Here is a 16,078-nt window from a genome sequence, read left to right as displayed (position 1 = left end):
TAGAATTCAAGAAATATTCTTACAGTATTATTGTATAAAAGACTAACTACAGTGAAAAATAAGCCAAATGTTTTTTTTTCTTTTGATTTTCTTTTTTTTTTTCATATATTATACAAGGGAAAGCATCTGGGGATACAGCAAAGTTTAACTTGGCAAACAGAGGAGCAAAGAAACACAGGAAGAACGGGAAGTTTAAAAGAAAGAAAGAAAACAAATGAAGGGAAGCGAGCCGGAAGTGACACACATTATACCCTCAAAGTCTGCCGACATGAATACAGGATCATGAATACTGAAATGATGAACAAGGCCTCATTCAGTCAGAGAACACACCACAACCGACCAGGTCTCTCTCTTTTTGGATTCTTCTTCACTAAAATGAGGTTGTTAAATTGTAAACTCATCATCTTTTATTCTAATCAAAGTCCCTTTATCATACAGAATACTCGTTCTGAATGCGGCAGCCTTGTTTAAGGTGTAAATAATGATAGAACGCAATATACAAAGAAATAAATGGAATATAAAGCAAGTCTTAAGACCGAAAAGACTCAAAAAAAGGAAAACGTAACGCATGCACACGGATAGGGAAAAAGAAATAAAGCCATGACCGATGTCTTGGAACATAAAAAAGAAAAATCCTGCTTTTGTTCATCATCATCATCCTCATTATCATGATCATGCTACAGTTCAATGATACTCAGAATAATCCATGAAATGTTCAGTCTGCTTTGCCATACTGAGAATAGCATGGCTTCCATCAAAACATCACTGAAAATAACTTACAGATTTTCTCTGCTAGCTAAAAACCGGAAATTATAATGCTGGACAGAAAGGACTTGTTACAACAAATAAGCATAACTAAATTTTAGTCAGGAGTAACTGCGCTTATTAGAATTTAATGTCTTGAGATATTAACAGAAAGAAAATTGATATGTTTGATCAGGCCAGGAGAAACTGTGGTCGTCGTTTTGTGTTGTTTGGGGTTTTTTTGCGTGTTTTTCTACTTTTGTTTTTTTTGAACGTCTTCATTAGGAGATCTCTGATTAGCTGGTGGCAGAAACAAGAAAATAATAACACATTTTCAAAAGAAAAAAAGCCACTTCTGTGCCAACACAGCCAACACTTCTGTGCTGACGTCCGGAGGAAGAATCTGCAAACATACGCCACTGCTTACGTTTAACACTATATGGCAAAGGGAAGCGAGGGCGCTGGAGTCGCCTCTTCCTTTAGTTAAGACACTAAAATATGCAGGGAATGCTAAGGTTTGCAAAAAGTTTGCCCTCTGTATTTTCACTGCTCACTACTGGGAAAAAACAAACAAAAAAAACCAATTAAATCTGAGCCTTCAGTGAAGCTACAGTTTGCCGTTTGTGCGTCACCTCCCGTGCTGTTGACGCTATCGTAGCTGGACCTGTTACCTGCCGGTCAGTAGCACAGAGACAGATCTAAACTGCTCAGAAACAAACATAGGTAGTTTTGGTTTCACGTGTGGCCAGTGGCAGAACGAGGAAAACAAAAATATAAATAATATATCATTTTTTTTTAAATTTATATTTAAAAAACGGGTGCTTTTGTTTTTCAGCTCGTGATGATTTTCAGTTGGGTATAAATATCAGTCTAAACTGGCCAATAAATTAATCTCTAACATTTTTCCCCCAATCTCAGACTCAAAGATTTTCCCGGGGTGGAGTGCTCAGGGTTGATGGCGACACTGGCAAACTATAGATCGACTGAAAAGCCGCATGCTTCTCTTTGTATTGACCTAACTTTCCCTTTAGACATACACTTTATAGCTCAATAACATAATAAATAGGAAAAAAACCAAAGAAACAGACAAATAAAAACAATTGCTGTTACAATGCATTCGTCAATTTAGTTTAGGCACAAGGCAATTTCCACATACGGTTGGAGGAGATTGCGAAGTCTCTGATTGTTCAGAAGCAACACACTTCTTGCAGACAGTGATATGTGTTGAAGATTTTTTTCTTGTGGGGGAGAAATTTGCAAATGGAATCTGGTCACAGGGAGCTGGACGCTTGGCTCTACTTCAATCTTAGGAGTGGACTGTGTTAGACTCGTCGTTTTGCTTCAAGTGGTCTGTCTCCTCCAATTGGTGTCACAAACTGCGAGTCCTGTCTGTCACTGGGAAGCAAGGTCACCGACGGGACAGAAATGATCTGCATCGCTCTGATCTGGAGGAGAGGAAGCAAAGAAGGAGCACTGATCAGAGGTGCGCATCAAAGGAGCTGAGCGTAGGCCGTCCAAATTTTAGCTTCAGCACTAGAGCTGGTGATTAAAGTCCTGCTGTTTTACATATTTATTTTTTAAAAAGTCTGACATAAATCAGACATAAATCAATAAAGGACAATTATAACATTTAAATTAAAGGATTTTTCCTCCAAATAAAAATAAGGGATAAAAAAGGGGTTTAATTTATTCAAATACAAAATACAGTTTTGTTGATCGAATAGCCAAAAATGAGAAGAAAATGCACTGGCTTACTTTAAATGAGGTAACATAGATTTAGAGCCTTACTAAAAAGTGACGCAGCACAGGAAAAACCAGCCAAAGATGCAGATCGCCGGCCAAGAACAACCAGACTTTCCAATATTTCCAGTGTTTGTTATCTTCACTGTCTCTAAAAGTATGTCTGGAAAGTGCAGTTTATTGAACAGATTCTGATGCATAAACGGCAAATAAGCCGTGCACAATTTCACCCCAAATCCTTGTTTAACAAAGCTCTCAGCCATGAGGGGGAAACCCCGCTCAGCACAGCCACGCACGTGGCTGGAAGCGCGACCAGTCAGCCAGCAAAATTTGTCCTCTTAGTGATGGCTGGCAACTTTAACTCTCATGAAATGTGACTGATTGATGGTTTCTGGTAACCTTAGCAGAGATTTTATTAAAATTTTAATAATTTAGTGAATATTCCATCTATCTGCATCTTTTTAAATAACAACGATTGAAAGAATTTTACAGTTTGACATCTTCAAGTTAAAAATTTTATTTTAGGAAACATAAGTAAAAAATGAAGATTGTGGACTTTAGCTGGGTTTAAACATGCTGCGTCAATATGATTCAATCATGCTGACCTGTGTAATCAACTAAACATCAGTTAAACCAGGAAAACACACAGGATGACCGCAATTATCATGGTATCAAAGTGCAGAAAGAAAAAGAAAATATGCTGTCATGAGATGACCGATTATTCAGTTATTAGAGAAAACCATCATAGCAGTGTGTGTCGCTCAATTAGAGGTGAGAGTACCTGTCTCAGAGGTGGCCCATGGGGTTGGATGTGTCGGTCAGGCCTGGATGGACTCCTGTGTGGGCTGGTTGGGCATCACTGGAGCCCCCAGACACTTTTTCTTCCTCCCTTCTCTTAAGGCAGGCTGCTTTGGGGTTCAGATTTCTCTCTGTGAGTTCACATAAACACAGATTACACTTTAATTAAACACATGTCAAAGCTTTTTTTAAAATAAAATTAAGATAAAATTTCAGAGAGAGACCGAAGCTTTAAGGGTGTTATAAAAGGGCGTTACTTTGTTTGTCTTTCGCCTCAAATCTTTCATCATTACTCATTTTAGTACCTCTAAATGCAGCACTGCAGGGAAACATCTGAGCTGAATAAACGCCCTGCATTTTCTTTACTGTCTGTGATACTCTGGCAGCTCCATTCCCTATTTTTTCCTTTCTAACTCCACATGTATCTGCTCTGGATGTGACAGTGAAATTAAATTACCACCTGCAGGAACGCTGCATCAAAACACACGTTGTTTTTAAGAGTCAGCAGTGATTTGATGTGATGTAGCATTTCAGTTAATTGCCGCAGCAGCGCTGCAACACTGACCTCTGACTTGCTGCTCCAAGCTAAGTATGACAGCCACAGCCTGATGGAGGATGAGCAGTTTAGTCTGGGGCTTCTCGCTTTTCAGGTGCAGCTGGCACATGCGACCCAGCTCTTTGAAAGCCTCGTTGATGTCTCGCACCCTCAGGCGTTCGCGAGCGTTGTTAGCCATCCTCCTCTCGCGCTCCCGTTCAGCCTTCTGCTCGGGATTCAGATCCTCGTCTTCGGTGATGCTGCAGCAGAGAGAAGAAATCAACCCGCAGCCACCATTCAGTCATCTGCACCAATGATAGGATGGTCTTCAAACCATTAATCTGACATGACCGTGATTAAACCATGAACTATAAACATGAAGGAAGAAAATTTAATTCATTTAACATCCATGAGTTTTTACCACAACGATTTCACTTGACGCTGAGAAGCTCCGCCTTCTCAGCATCAAGTGAAATCTGTTGTTTCTTAAGCATGTGTTAATGAGACAAAAGATTTGCCTGACAGGACTGGTTATCCCTCCCACCCTTAGGGGAGGTCTCTGTTTGTTTGTGTCCCGGCCGTTTTCAGACACCCGGCTTTAACTTGGTTGCAGGCTTTCTGAGGAAATGAATGAAGTGTATTCACTTGTCTAATGTGAAAGTGAATGTGCCATTCATAGGAACCAAACTGATAAAAAACCGAATTTTATTTGCTTCCTTTACACATATAAAATGACTACACATGGTGGCTAAGCTAACGCAAAATAAAACTGAAAAGTAGCCACATGGAAACATAAAACAAGCACATGAACATCTGAACAGTGCCAGTGTTAGTGTGTCGGTGCAAAACTGCCTCTTTTAATAATTTCTGTTACTTTTGACTTTTCTTCACTTTGTATAACAACCGTTTGTCCCAGATTTTTAGAAATATTCTTTCACTTTCAGTCTGTATTTGAGTTTACCATCACAACAACAACAATCACCCATTGTCTGTAGCTTAGTGTTTTGATCGTTAGCCAGTGCTAGGTCAATGTTAAACAGGTATTGGTCTTTGGATGCATGTTTCCTTTAAGGTGATCCAAGTATAGGATCTGAAATGATCATGGGATTGTATAGCCAAACATTTCAGCAAGCTCTGAATGAATACTATCCAAAAGGGGTTTTATTTTTCCGAATGTCCAAAACATGTGAGTATGGTTTGGTTCCATAATCTCCAGCAGGGCTGTTTCACATTTATCTGTTTGCTTGTAATTTGGGGTGTTAAAAAGCACCGAATCCAGTATTCTCCACATCTCCTCTGGAATTTCTTTACCCAGCTCTTGTTCCCATTTGTTGACATGCCTATTTTAAATCAAATAATGACAGTAAAGGTTAATACGATATGTATCAGATTTTCCACTACCTGTCGCATATGAAAGACAACCTTTCCAGCCTTATCCCATGTTTCTACCATCTCAAAGCATGCCATAGAGCTTATTTTCACTTCTGAAGAATGTTTCACACGTTTTCGTATCGAAAGGTCCTCTTACCTTGTGCGTGGGCCTGCTCTGGGTGTCTTCATATCTCTTCTGTCACTCTCGTCATCTGACTTGTTATCGGTGGAGATGCTGTCGAGCATCTCATCCTTGTCCTGTTTCTCCACCTTCAGCTCCAGGGTTGCTGGAAGGCCTGAAGTAAGACCTGTTATTAGTAACAGAAATGTGGAGGTAAGACATCATACGTAAACCGAATCGTGTGGATATCGTAGAGTGGGACGCCGTGGTGGAGCTGACCTCTGAACGTTTCCACTTGGTGATTGAGTTCTGTGCTGGATGTCGAGCCGGCGCTGGGCAGGCCTCCGTGGCTGTTGTTCAGGCTGGCAGCATCGTCGCCGCCCTGCTGCAACACAGACAGGAAGGACACGTGAAGAAAGGAAGCAGCCACACACTCACTGGAGACTGTTCATAAAAATGAAACAACACTTTTGAGCAGGAGAAAAGCCTAAAATGGAAAATCCCACAGTTTTAAAGAAAAAGAGCAACCTTAGTTATACTGATTTGCACATTTTGGTGAGCACTCTACACTGGTTGGATCATAAAAAAAGATGCTTTTATATATGTATATATACATTAGATTAGATGCTGTCTGTAGCAGTGTTTATTAAAACCTGTAGTCACAGCATGGGACAAGTTCTGGGTTTAATCACCATTCAAGTCAGTCATTACCAACACCTGTGGGTACTTTGGAGATTTGCTCCACAGCAGCGTTATAATGCATAATCAAGGGTAGGAAATAGAAAATAAACACAAAAAAAAAAAACCCACCTGTGCCACAATATTTAGCCATACTTAAAGGTCCATATATAGCCTCCTCATTTGTCTCTGTCACTGTTGCATTTTGTGTTACTGCTCGCTGCAGCGACATTCTCAGACTCCCCGCTCTGTAACCACAACTGAGGACCCGTCTGTTCCTCATGTCTACGAGAAGAATAATCCTTCTGTGTTCAGTTTCAAAAGAAGTCAAGCTAAACCCACTCCAATGTCTGACTATCTCCTTGTTATTTTGTTCACATGCATAACATAGAAATGGTCAACTCCCACCACGTTGTGCCACAAAGCCCCTCCTTTACCACATGCTCTAGAGCCATTTGATTTCCTTTTTCAAGGACTGAGGAAAGGCGGAGAAATCATCACTAAGGGTGGAGAGCATCTCCCTCTTTTCCTCTGGAATGTGATCCCCAGTCACTGTTGGCCTCTGTTAACCCCACCGCTCCGAGATCCTCCCCTTCCCCAGCGCTACGCTAATCTTTGCTGTGCTCTCAACAGGTGTCCAAACAACTCTTTGTCTGGAGGAGGAGGAGTGAGGCTGGGGCTCTGGCAAGAAAAGAACGCTGCCATTTTCATGGCTGGGCCTGATTACCATACAGCTGAGGACCTCTATTTGGGTGGAGGCTGCGGGTTCAGACACACGTTTCCAACGATTCAGATTTCCTGGGTTGTTAAAAAGAAGTGATGAAAAGGGGTGGAAGGGGGTAGAGGGCGGGGTGACAGCCAGAGTAAAAAGCCTGTGGCTGTGCCGTGTCGAGGCTGTTGAGCCCTGTCTGAAGGGACCTCTTCCCACACAGGAAGTGCTGTGTTAGTGCAGACACAGTATGTTCTATCTCACAGTCGCAGTCGGTCAACATCACTGCCACAACCCAGCTCTCTGTAACAAATACATCAAACTGAGCTCTTCTGACAACCACAGTAAAATTCTTGTTAAGGGACAAAGCGAGCTACCCAGTAGCCTCCGCGTACGAGTGAAAACAACCATCGACAGGAAAAATACCACCTTAAAACAAAGAAAAAAACGAAACTGCTTTGAAAATAAATGAATTTCTGCACGACAGCTCCACTGCAATGATCAAGACACGAAAACAAAAAGTGCAGACTGAGCACTAAAATGTCGGTCTGCACTCAGAAATGCATCTTTTCATTCTTTCTTCATGCTGCATCAAAGTACAACCTTACCAAAACACTTTACTCACAATACGTGCTTGTTTTATAGAAAATTTTTTAAACTAATTAATTAATAATCAATTTACACACAAAAGGAGCCTTTTGGCCTTTCTGTATAACAGTAATCTAAACAAGAATATTAATTTTAGGTCTGAATTTAAAGGCAACACCACATTTACAGCTAATCACTGGCTTATTAGATACAAAATCTCATCACTGTCTAACTTTTCCTTCCATCATTTATCTCAGAGAAAAAAGTAATCTAAACTTCTTCCCACGTTCAAATTAATTTGATCTTTTTCTTTTTAAGTTTGTGTTTGTGTCAAACTTTTTCCAAACACCTCCAGATAACAGTTGGACGAGTCATCCCATTTTAATTTCCACTGCAGATGTGTTCAAATCTCCTGGCTCTGTACAATCAAAAACCTCAGAAGGAGGATGGGCGAACACGTCATGATTTACACCGAGACCGGCATTTCCCCAGTTCTCAAGGGGCTTCGAGTTTAACTCTAGAAGGATTGCAACGTACAAACACGTCCTACGCCAACTTTACTTCTTTGTGCCTGTTTTCTTCATTTCTCTCTCAAACTTGTGTATACAGCCGCTCTCAAGAGGAGGGTGATCCTACGGCCAGCTATTACACTTATGGAAAATATGCCGGTATAAATTCAACTGTTCGTCTGCGGAAAATGTCTCAAAGCTCTCCTTTTTTTGACCAGGTGGCCAAGGTGTTTTATGTGGTGTAGTTTGAAAAATACCGTATAGTAATAAATAAATACTTATATGAAGTTATCGTACCATCGCTGCAGTCCGACTTGGAACCAATGCAGAGGCAGGAAAATTTGGTCCAATGGCTGTTATTGGCCCATTTTGTGCCTGTCCCAGCAGACTGTGTATGTCGCTGGGCAGACTGGCGGTGGAGCCCACTGCGTGGTTCCTCAGAACAAGGATTGCATCATCCAATCTGTCCAGGCGATCCTCCATTCGAGACTGGGAGGACCAAAGGGATTGAGAAATGAAGGGTTAGGGAGAGAAAGAAGGGAGGAAAAGAAGGACAGAGCAGCTTAGTATAAGCAAATTAGGACAAAAATTGAAAATGCTGATTGTATGGTGAGAAAAAAAACAAGATAAAGAAGGCAATTCAAATGCAAGATCAAATGAGCCATTTCAGCTTGAGTTGTAGAAGTCAGGATATGTTCTCATTTGTTTTTCAAATGAACAGAGGCACTGCAGCCACTTAATTTCATTGTCATCTGAACCTAAGCTGATTACTACAAGCTGGCATGGCTGCAGAAAAAAACTAAAACAAAAAAAACGACAACAACATAACATGAGAATAAGGCGACAGAAGTAGTAATAAATGAAAGTGCATTTCACTGTGAAGAATGTAGTCGAACTTGTGCAAGAAAACAAAACGATGTATGGAACACACAATGGGTAAAAAAAAAAAAGAGTCTATCTGAAGAGTACCTCGCAGACATCCTTTAAGAAAGACATGGCATCCTGGAGATGCTCATGTAACTGCTGATGAACTCTGTTTTTCTGGCAAAGTCAAATAAGAATAAGAGAGAATTAAGAAAAAAAGATCAGAATCTATAAATACTACAAACACGCTGTGGGTAAAGACTTTTTTTGGTTTTGTGATAGCACATAGAGAGAAAGAGGCAGGATTTAGAAAGAAGCACACAGCTGCTGACGACTCACTTTGTAAAGATAAAAATGGTTCGCTGTTTGCGTATTTACAGACCCCTACTACAGCACTTGTCACATTTTCTGCATCGCCACAAGTTTAAAACTTTACACTGACTTTATGTGCTGGGATAAATAATGTTGTTGTCTTTTGTGCCTTATTGCTTTGCCTTCTTATGTTCATTTCATCCAGCTGTGCGTGTTTTGTTGATTACCAAAGTCTGCCGTTTTTAAAAAAAATTCGTCTTAAACGAATATAACTACTGTTCACAGCCCAGTCCAGTAACAAAATTAGTCATTTTGACTGTAATCTAATCCTCAAAGAGCTTCATCACCATTTCCAAGAGCTCTCTGGGACTTTCCAATGTTCCAAGTAGTTCTGTCGTAACTACCAGAGGACCGTGATCTACGATTTTATTTCAGCACACTCTTGAACGTTGCTGAGAATAAATGAGAATTTCCTTCAGTGGCTGCCAGCTGCATTTTTCATTCATCATTCAATAAAAAACTGCAATTGATGTTTTTTTACGTCTTAGAAGCCTAAATGATTCAGAAACAACCGGGTATGGGTTCAAGACATTCTTAAGGAACATCTCTACCAGGTAGATATAGGATCCTTTATATTAAACCTGGATGTCTTTTCATTGTTACGTGTGAATACGGATTATGAAGGAGCTTTGCAGACGATGTCAGGATGAATCTATGTCCCTCTAAGATCACAGCATGGCTAAAAGCTCCATCCTTTACTTCTGCGGGTCTTCTCTGTGAGGTCATAGAAACATATAATCATGTTAAACTTCGACACCAATACAATTTGAATTGCTGGTGATAAGAAAATTCAATATCGGTCAATATTTTCTTTCTTTCATACACATGAAACATAAATGCATTTTGTTAACACTTATGATCCATATGTTTTATGAATTCACTTGTTCACCCATTGCTTGGATCAGCTTGGTTATTGCCTAACATTATACTGTCTTTATTTATCATATAAATATGTCTGTGGATCTGTATAGTAAGTTTATTTAAGTCCGTTTATCCCTTGAATAAACTCCCAGTAGAGTATGTAAACACATGACATGTGCATCAGGTAGCAGGGCTGCATGAAATCCGATCTTCAGCTCTGGTCGTACGGCAGCGAAGGAATTCTGGAGAAGAGGTTCAGCAAACAGCTGCCACCCCCACACCAGCCCCCATAACTAAACCCATCCCCCAACTGTCATCCCAGACCCGGCCCACAGAGTGGAGGACAGATGGCATGCCCCAAGGGACAGGTATTGTTCAGTTTGGTTATCCCTCTACCCCCACCTTCCTCAGCAAAACATTTGTCAGACAGGAATCTCACTGTAATGCTAGCTCAGTCCTTCATGGGCAGCTTATCTAAAGCGAGCATCCATCATATCCTCCTCTCACTGAATGATGGAGGCGGGCAGAGAGCTTACCAGTGAGTGAAGGGAGTTCTCATAATTTGGGGAGGAGGGGGTCTGCCCACCAACACGGGGCCACTGGTTGGTACCTGAGGAGAGACAAAGTGAAGGTCAGTGTTAACAATTATCTGATTCAGTTTTGGCCAAAAGCCTCATCCTGGTACGCCGACACAAAAAAATCATTCACTGACAAACACAATAACATGCAGTCATAACACACTGACATCCTGATTTTCTGGTCTCTTGTTGTTCTATGAGAGGTATTTTTATCTTTCAGAGCTTAACTGCATCACTTCCTGATGGCTGGACTGCATCCTGACACATGAGCCAGCGCAGGGTTTGACTAACACCCACTTCCACCCTGAAATGAACGCTGCATCTGCACATTAATAACCATGGCTATGAGAACAATGTGAGCAGTGAAAAATATCACGCTCAGGACTAGTTTTCACGCATGTTTTAATTTTATTCCAGAAACGTGCAAAAACATCAGGAACCAGTAATCAAAAGTGCACCGTTGCTGACTGTTTTAGTACCTGATCTTCATGCAGGCTTTTGGTGAAAGAAATAATTACATGGGCTTTCTTTTTCTTTAACTTTTAGTCAGTTTAAAGCATCTTTGACTGGTGATGTGGTAGCACTAAAGTCAATCATCTTTATATAATTTACATCTGTAAATATATGAGCCTGAATATTCCACTAATGTGTCCCATAAAGTCAAATCTAATTCTGCTCTAAATAAAGACCAGTGCATTTTAATCATATGATCTAAATACAGAGATATCTAAGACACTCTGCACTGGGAGAGAGATTATAATTTACCTTTGGCACAGTGAGTTTTTGCATGTTTATCTGAGCCAAAAATTTAATCTACCGGCCAGTACAGGAAAGCAAATCAAGCTGATTTGATCTGGTGTAAATTAAAGAAGAGGAATCCACATCTGCTCATCACATTTCCAGCTACAGTACAACATTTCTTTCTTTCCTTTTTGGAGTCGCAATTATCCAAGTAGTGCCAGCCATGTGCAACAAGAGGCAATGCATTATACTGCAATCAAATAACCTTAATGGACTTTGACAGTAATGAACCTTTCCAGGTTATTTACAGAGTAGGATAGGGTGTCCGTAGTCTTTCCAAGCTCTTCTGGTGTCTATTATAGTGTTAGGATGCTAAACCCAGCCCACATCCTTGTAAATGGTGCGCACTGCTGCGTGATCCACACAAGGAGACTTTGTTTCTGCTATCAGTCATTTCGCATGATTCTAGAAATTCATTTTGCTAAAATAACCAGCAATGAAAACCCCATGATAAAGGCAGAGGAGCCTGAGGAACGCTGATGGTTTTTTATTCTTAATTTAAAGCTTAATTTACATCATTTCAAAGCTATAGCGTGCTGAGCGGGGTGACGCAGCGTTTTTATTTCTCAGTTTTACAAAATCAGACCGATGTTGTCAGAACAAGTACACAAATAACTTAGCTATTAAATCCTTTAAAGCCTAAACCATGAAATAACTTCTAGAACATTGTGTTTATGTATATTAATTTGCATGTGTGAGTTTTAATATGTATCATATTTGCTACATTTGACAGTCTTGCAATTATTTCTTAAAAATGTATTTTTTCAGATTTTTCAGGGGGGGAAAAAAACAATCACACTGATGATGCAGAAGCCTCAAAACCTCTTGCAGTAGATATGACACACTTGGCTTTAAGGGGTTAAAAGTGGTAAAAATGCAGCTGATGTATATTTTTGACAAACACTAGAAAAATCACACCTTTCACGCTCAGGGAACTTACATTAAATCATCCCAATGAAATGTCTAACAACTCTTCTGTGGTCTTATGAGTTTTCATGTTTCTGCACACACACTCACACACAGCCTTGGAAAAGCCGACTTTAATTAACAGACTATTAAAAGTGACTTTGGAGGAGGAAATGAAAAAGTCTCTGTTCTGCCTCAGCTTTCTCCCAGGTGAGTGAGACAGGAACTTCACATAAGCCTCTGCTGGCTGGCGGCTATGAAAAATTAGACTGAAGCTCTGGTCCCCAAGTGCACCAGAGAAGGCTAATTGAACAAACCAGCCTTGAGTAATGTGCTGTATATTGGTGCAGTCCCAATGATGAATGGATTTGGAAACTTACATCAACAACTAGCCAAATTTTGGGCTACTTTCAGAGTATCGTTCTTTTTCTAAGCCTGGAGGCACATTAAGGACGAATAATTAGTAAAACTATATCTTTTTCCCATAATTCCACATGACATATTTGGCAGCAGTGCTTTATATATTATATAGATATATATCTATATAATATGGATTTTCTTCATTCAATAAAACACTGAACTGTTTTTTCAGCTTGTCATATTGTTGCAGTTTTCAGGTGCAGCGCGCTGTACTGGAAATAGGTCAACAGACACATCACCGCCACTCTGATCAGCTGAGTCACAGCCACCTTCCTTCACTCACTGGTGAATAAATGGGGCATTTTGCCGCCTGGTCTGCGTGTGTGTATGCGTGTGTGTGCTGGGGGAACAGCTGTCCATGGGGCAGGGCAACAGCTGAGGAAGAGGGGGGCATACGTAGAGACAGCTGTCGCCACTCCATTACCACACATGACACAACTGCCCGTTAAAACAACACACTGGGCTTTCCCTTACTGTCCCCCCCTCTCATTCTCTTTCCATTGGTCTCCCGCCTCTGTCAACATATCTGACGGACCATTTTCTTCGTCTACATCTCTTTTCCGGTACTTAAAAGTACTGTGTACTACAAACAGGATCCCCTTGATGGGGCCGCCCTGATTTCCTTACTACTTTCCTGCTTTTGTTCTCTGAATTTGTTGCAGAAAATAATTACAATTCAGAGGGAAACTGGTCGTCCCATCCCCCCCCCCCCCCCCCCCAAAAAAAAAAAAATCTAACTACAAAAACACGTGTCTGGGAAAGCAGGATTATATAACAATAAATCTACTCCTGAAACTGTTTTACTAAAAGTAGAATGAATAGTATGAGCTGCTATTATAAGCCATAAATGCAGTTCTGCAAATATGAAAAGCTTTTCAATAACTTAAAACCCTTCGCCGCCCCAAGAGCCGCAGTCATTCCACAGTTTGTCCATAAATTTCTATCACTTAAAGGAAATGACAGCAGAAAAAATAAACTACACGTAATTCTGAAGGTACTTCTTGGCTGCATTTAAACTCCCGAGCTCGAGCAAAGTGCCTCCTAAAAAGCTGAGAGCCAAAACTTCTCTGTGATGTCACCGGGAGTCAATGCGGAGCGGCTGCCTCAGCCACAAAAATAAAGCCCCTGACGCAGATGCAGGTGAAGAATAAACTTGTAACACAGATTTCATGCTTTCAGTATAAATGGTGTCACTTTTGTGCTCGTGGACCGCAGAAAGAGCACAGCCAGCAGATAAATCTGGCATGAGGCATCTCTTCTATTTGCTTGAGATTAAACTTCCTTGGAACATTTTCGCTTGAAAATTAATTCTCGCGTTTCTTCAGTTTTAAATACTCATCGTGGCTGTCAATTCAGTGGATGTTCACCCTTATCCCAGACTAAACTAAGCTTTCTTTTAGGATGGATTCATGTAGAAATGGCATTAACTGCCCCGACTCAGATAAAGCACGGAGAATGACGACCAAATGATTAGAGATGCTCTAAAGCTAAAAGGGGGTATTAAATTAAGTTTTAGGGAAACTCTTCACAATTCACTCTACTTAGGCTTTAATTAATCCGACTAATGCAGCACAGAGTAAAAGTAATTAATTGAAGTCACAGGGCCCTATATTCACTGACCAGTACAAGCAGAGCTGTGACTATTACATAAAATACAGACCTTCAAATTCATTACTTCCTCTTTTATTCCTAAGATGCATGACGGTGCAGACACGGTCACAGTTACTGTATGATGTTTTGGCTAATCATGTGAGATAAAGCAGAAAAATTAGCTGTGACAATAACTCCAGCGTCCACACAATAACACACTTTCCTGGAGAAGCCTACCTGTCGTTAGCACAGCTGTTTAGGAGGGATGACAACACTGAGTGAACAAGACTCGGTTTATTAATCAAACTCTTTCATTTGCCTCCCACTTCAGTTTCAGCCAGCCTTTTTATACTACATGAATCAGAAAGCACAGCTGGAGGCAGCCTAAAGACCTGCCTTTTTGTGTGGGTTATTGCACTTCCACAGTTAAAATAGGGCACATATTCATGAAAGCCTGATAATTAGCTTGGCTATTCTAGGAAAGAAATAGCCATTGAGTGAGTTACCGGCACTTTACCTGGGGAAAAAAGCCTTTATGAAGCAGTTTCTGCTGGTATCTAGTATATGTGTGCAGACAGTGTTTATGAGATTAAAATCCACAGGCTGGTGACCTACCTGGCCTTCCAGACGGGGTGCCAGCAGCAGTCACCACTGTACCTGCTGAGGCTGCACCTGCTGTGGCTGTTAGAGGTGAAGGAGAACCCACAGGTGTCGACGGATTGGATGGAAAACTACTGCTAGTGTGGTCAGGTGAGTAAATCTGCAGAGGCAGAGAGGAAGACATCAGGAGAGACAGGATAGATAAAAAAAATAAAAAATAAAAATAAGATGAATTTGAAGCAGGAGCGTGTTTACCAATGTACACCACCCTTCTATAAAAACAGTAAAGTAAACATGCTTTTCCGGCTTTCCAAATCAAGTTCCTAACATCAAATGGAAAATTAGCCAAAGTCCGAAAGCCACCAACTTTCTGTTTCAAATGTTTCAATGAGGTCGTTGCACTATTTTCAATTAAATTAATCGTTTAAACGCACTCTCAAATTTCATTTGTTTTTTAACCTTTTTAGGAAACGAGGCTGTTTTAAAGGAGCACACTTTATTTTCACTCGTATACAGACTCTCTGCTTATAGGTGTCCAGTTTTTCCAGTGTGCAGACGCCCAACCTGGAAACCCCGTTAAGCCAACAACAGGAAATCTCAAGGGGCACAATTCAGGCTGTAGCCAGAGATTATACTCTGAGCCATATATCAAAACCCCGTCATATTCAAATGTTGTTTTTTCTTGCTTCTTTTTAAACCTCATAGTCTATTTAAAGAGGACAAATAGTTACAATTGAATTACTTTGGTTTCATTGCTGCAATACTGGCAGTTTTCGTCGTGCCATCCTCGGATAGGTCACGCTGAGGTCACTGAGTTTTAGGATGACGTGTCAATCACAAGGGAACGAGGAGATTATGTCTTCAGAACTTTCACAGGGATTTCATTTGTTTAAACAAATGCTGGATTAAAGCACAAACACGTCCCTGATTTTTTTCCCTTTTCCTCTTTAATAAGAGGATATTTGTGCCATAATGGAACATGCCTCGGAGAAGTCAGGGTATTACGGTGGATCCTGACTAATTAGCAGAGAAAAAACAACAGATCCACAGAGATTTCTCCTCCAAGTTAAGATCAAATTGAGCTTGAAGGAAAGCGTTCAACTTCTGTGGGGATGATAGAATGCACTCATTATTAATAATCTCCTTATTCAATCTTGATCTCAGGGCTTTAGTTTTTCAATCAGCTTGGAGTATCATGATAGAGGCTTCACTGAAGTGTGTGGCGCTGAATGTGGAGGAGGATCGGCCGTTGTCTGAAGGGAAGAATGAGTATTTATGCCCCGCGACACTCAG

At 40.6% G+C, this 16,078-nt stretch overlaps 1 protein-coding gene across 1 annotated transcript in view; it reads right to left on the bottom strand.

Moving 5' to 3' along the window:
• Window positions 1–107: 107 nt before the first annotated feature.
• Window positions 108–16,078, bottom strand: part of tcf12 (transcription factor 12) — a 90,941-nt gene continuing 74,970 nt past the window's right edge. The window contains exons 13-20 of the mRNA XM_085374212.1: window positions 14,801–14,945; window positions 10,427–10,500; window positions 8,091–8,282; window positions 5,589–5,694; window positions 5,346–5,496; window positions 3,848–4,077; window positions 3,266–3,413; window positions 108–2,189 (exon numbers count right to left, since the gene is read on the bottom strand). Coding sequence (XP_085230338.1) covers window positions 3,271–3,413; window positions 3,848–4,077; window positions 5,346–5,496; window positions 5,589–5,694; window positions 8,091–8,282; window positions 10,427–10,500; window positions 14,801–14,945 — 1,041 coding nt within the window. The 3' untranslated portion in view covers window positions 108–2,189; window positions 3,266–3,270. The remainder of the gene's footprint in view (window positions 2,190–3,265; window positions 3,414–3,847; window positions 4,078–5,345; window positions 5,497–5,588; window positions 5,695–8,090; window positions 8,283–10,426; window positions 10,501–14,800; window positions 14,946–16,078) is intronic.

The sequence above is a fragment of the Diplotaxodon limnothrissa genome, linkage group LG1, assembly GCF_057381915.1.
Source record: "Diplotaxodon limnothrissa isolate DT_005_m linkage group LG1, D_limnothrissa_male_GT1.1, whole genome shotgun sequence".
Taxonomy (NCBI): domain Eukaryota; kingdom Metazoa; phylum Chordata; class Actinopteri; order Cichliformes; family Cichlidae; genus Diplotaxodon; species Diplotaxodon limnothrissa.
Note: the sequence above shows the minus strand (reverse complement) of the source record. Positions and strands in the feature narration are given on the sequence as shown.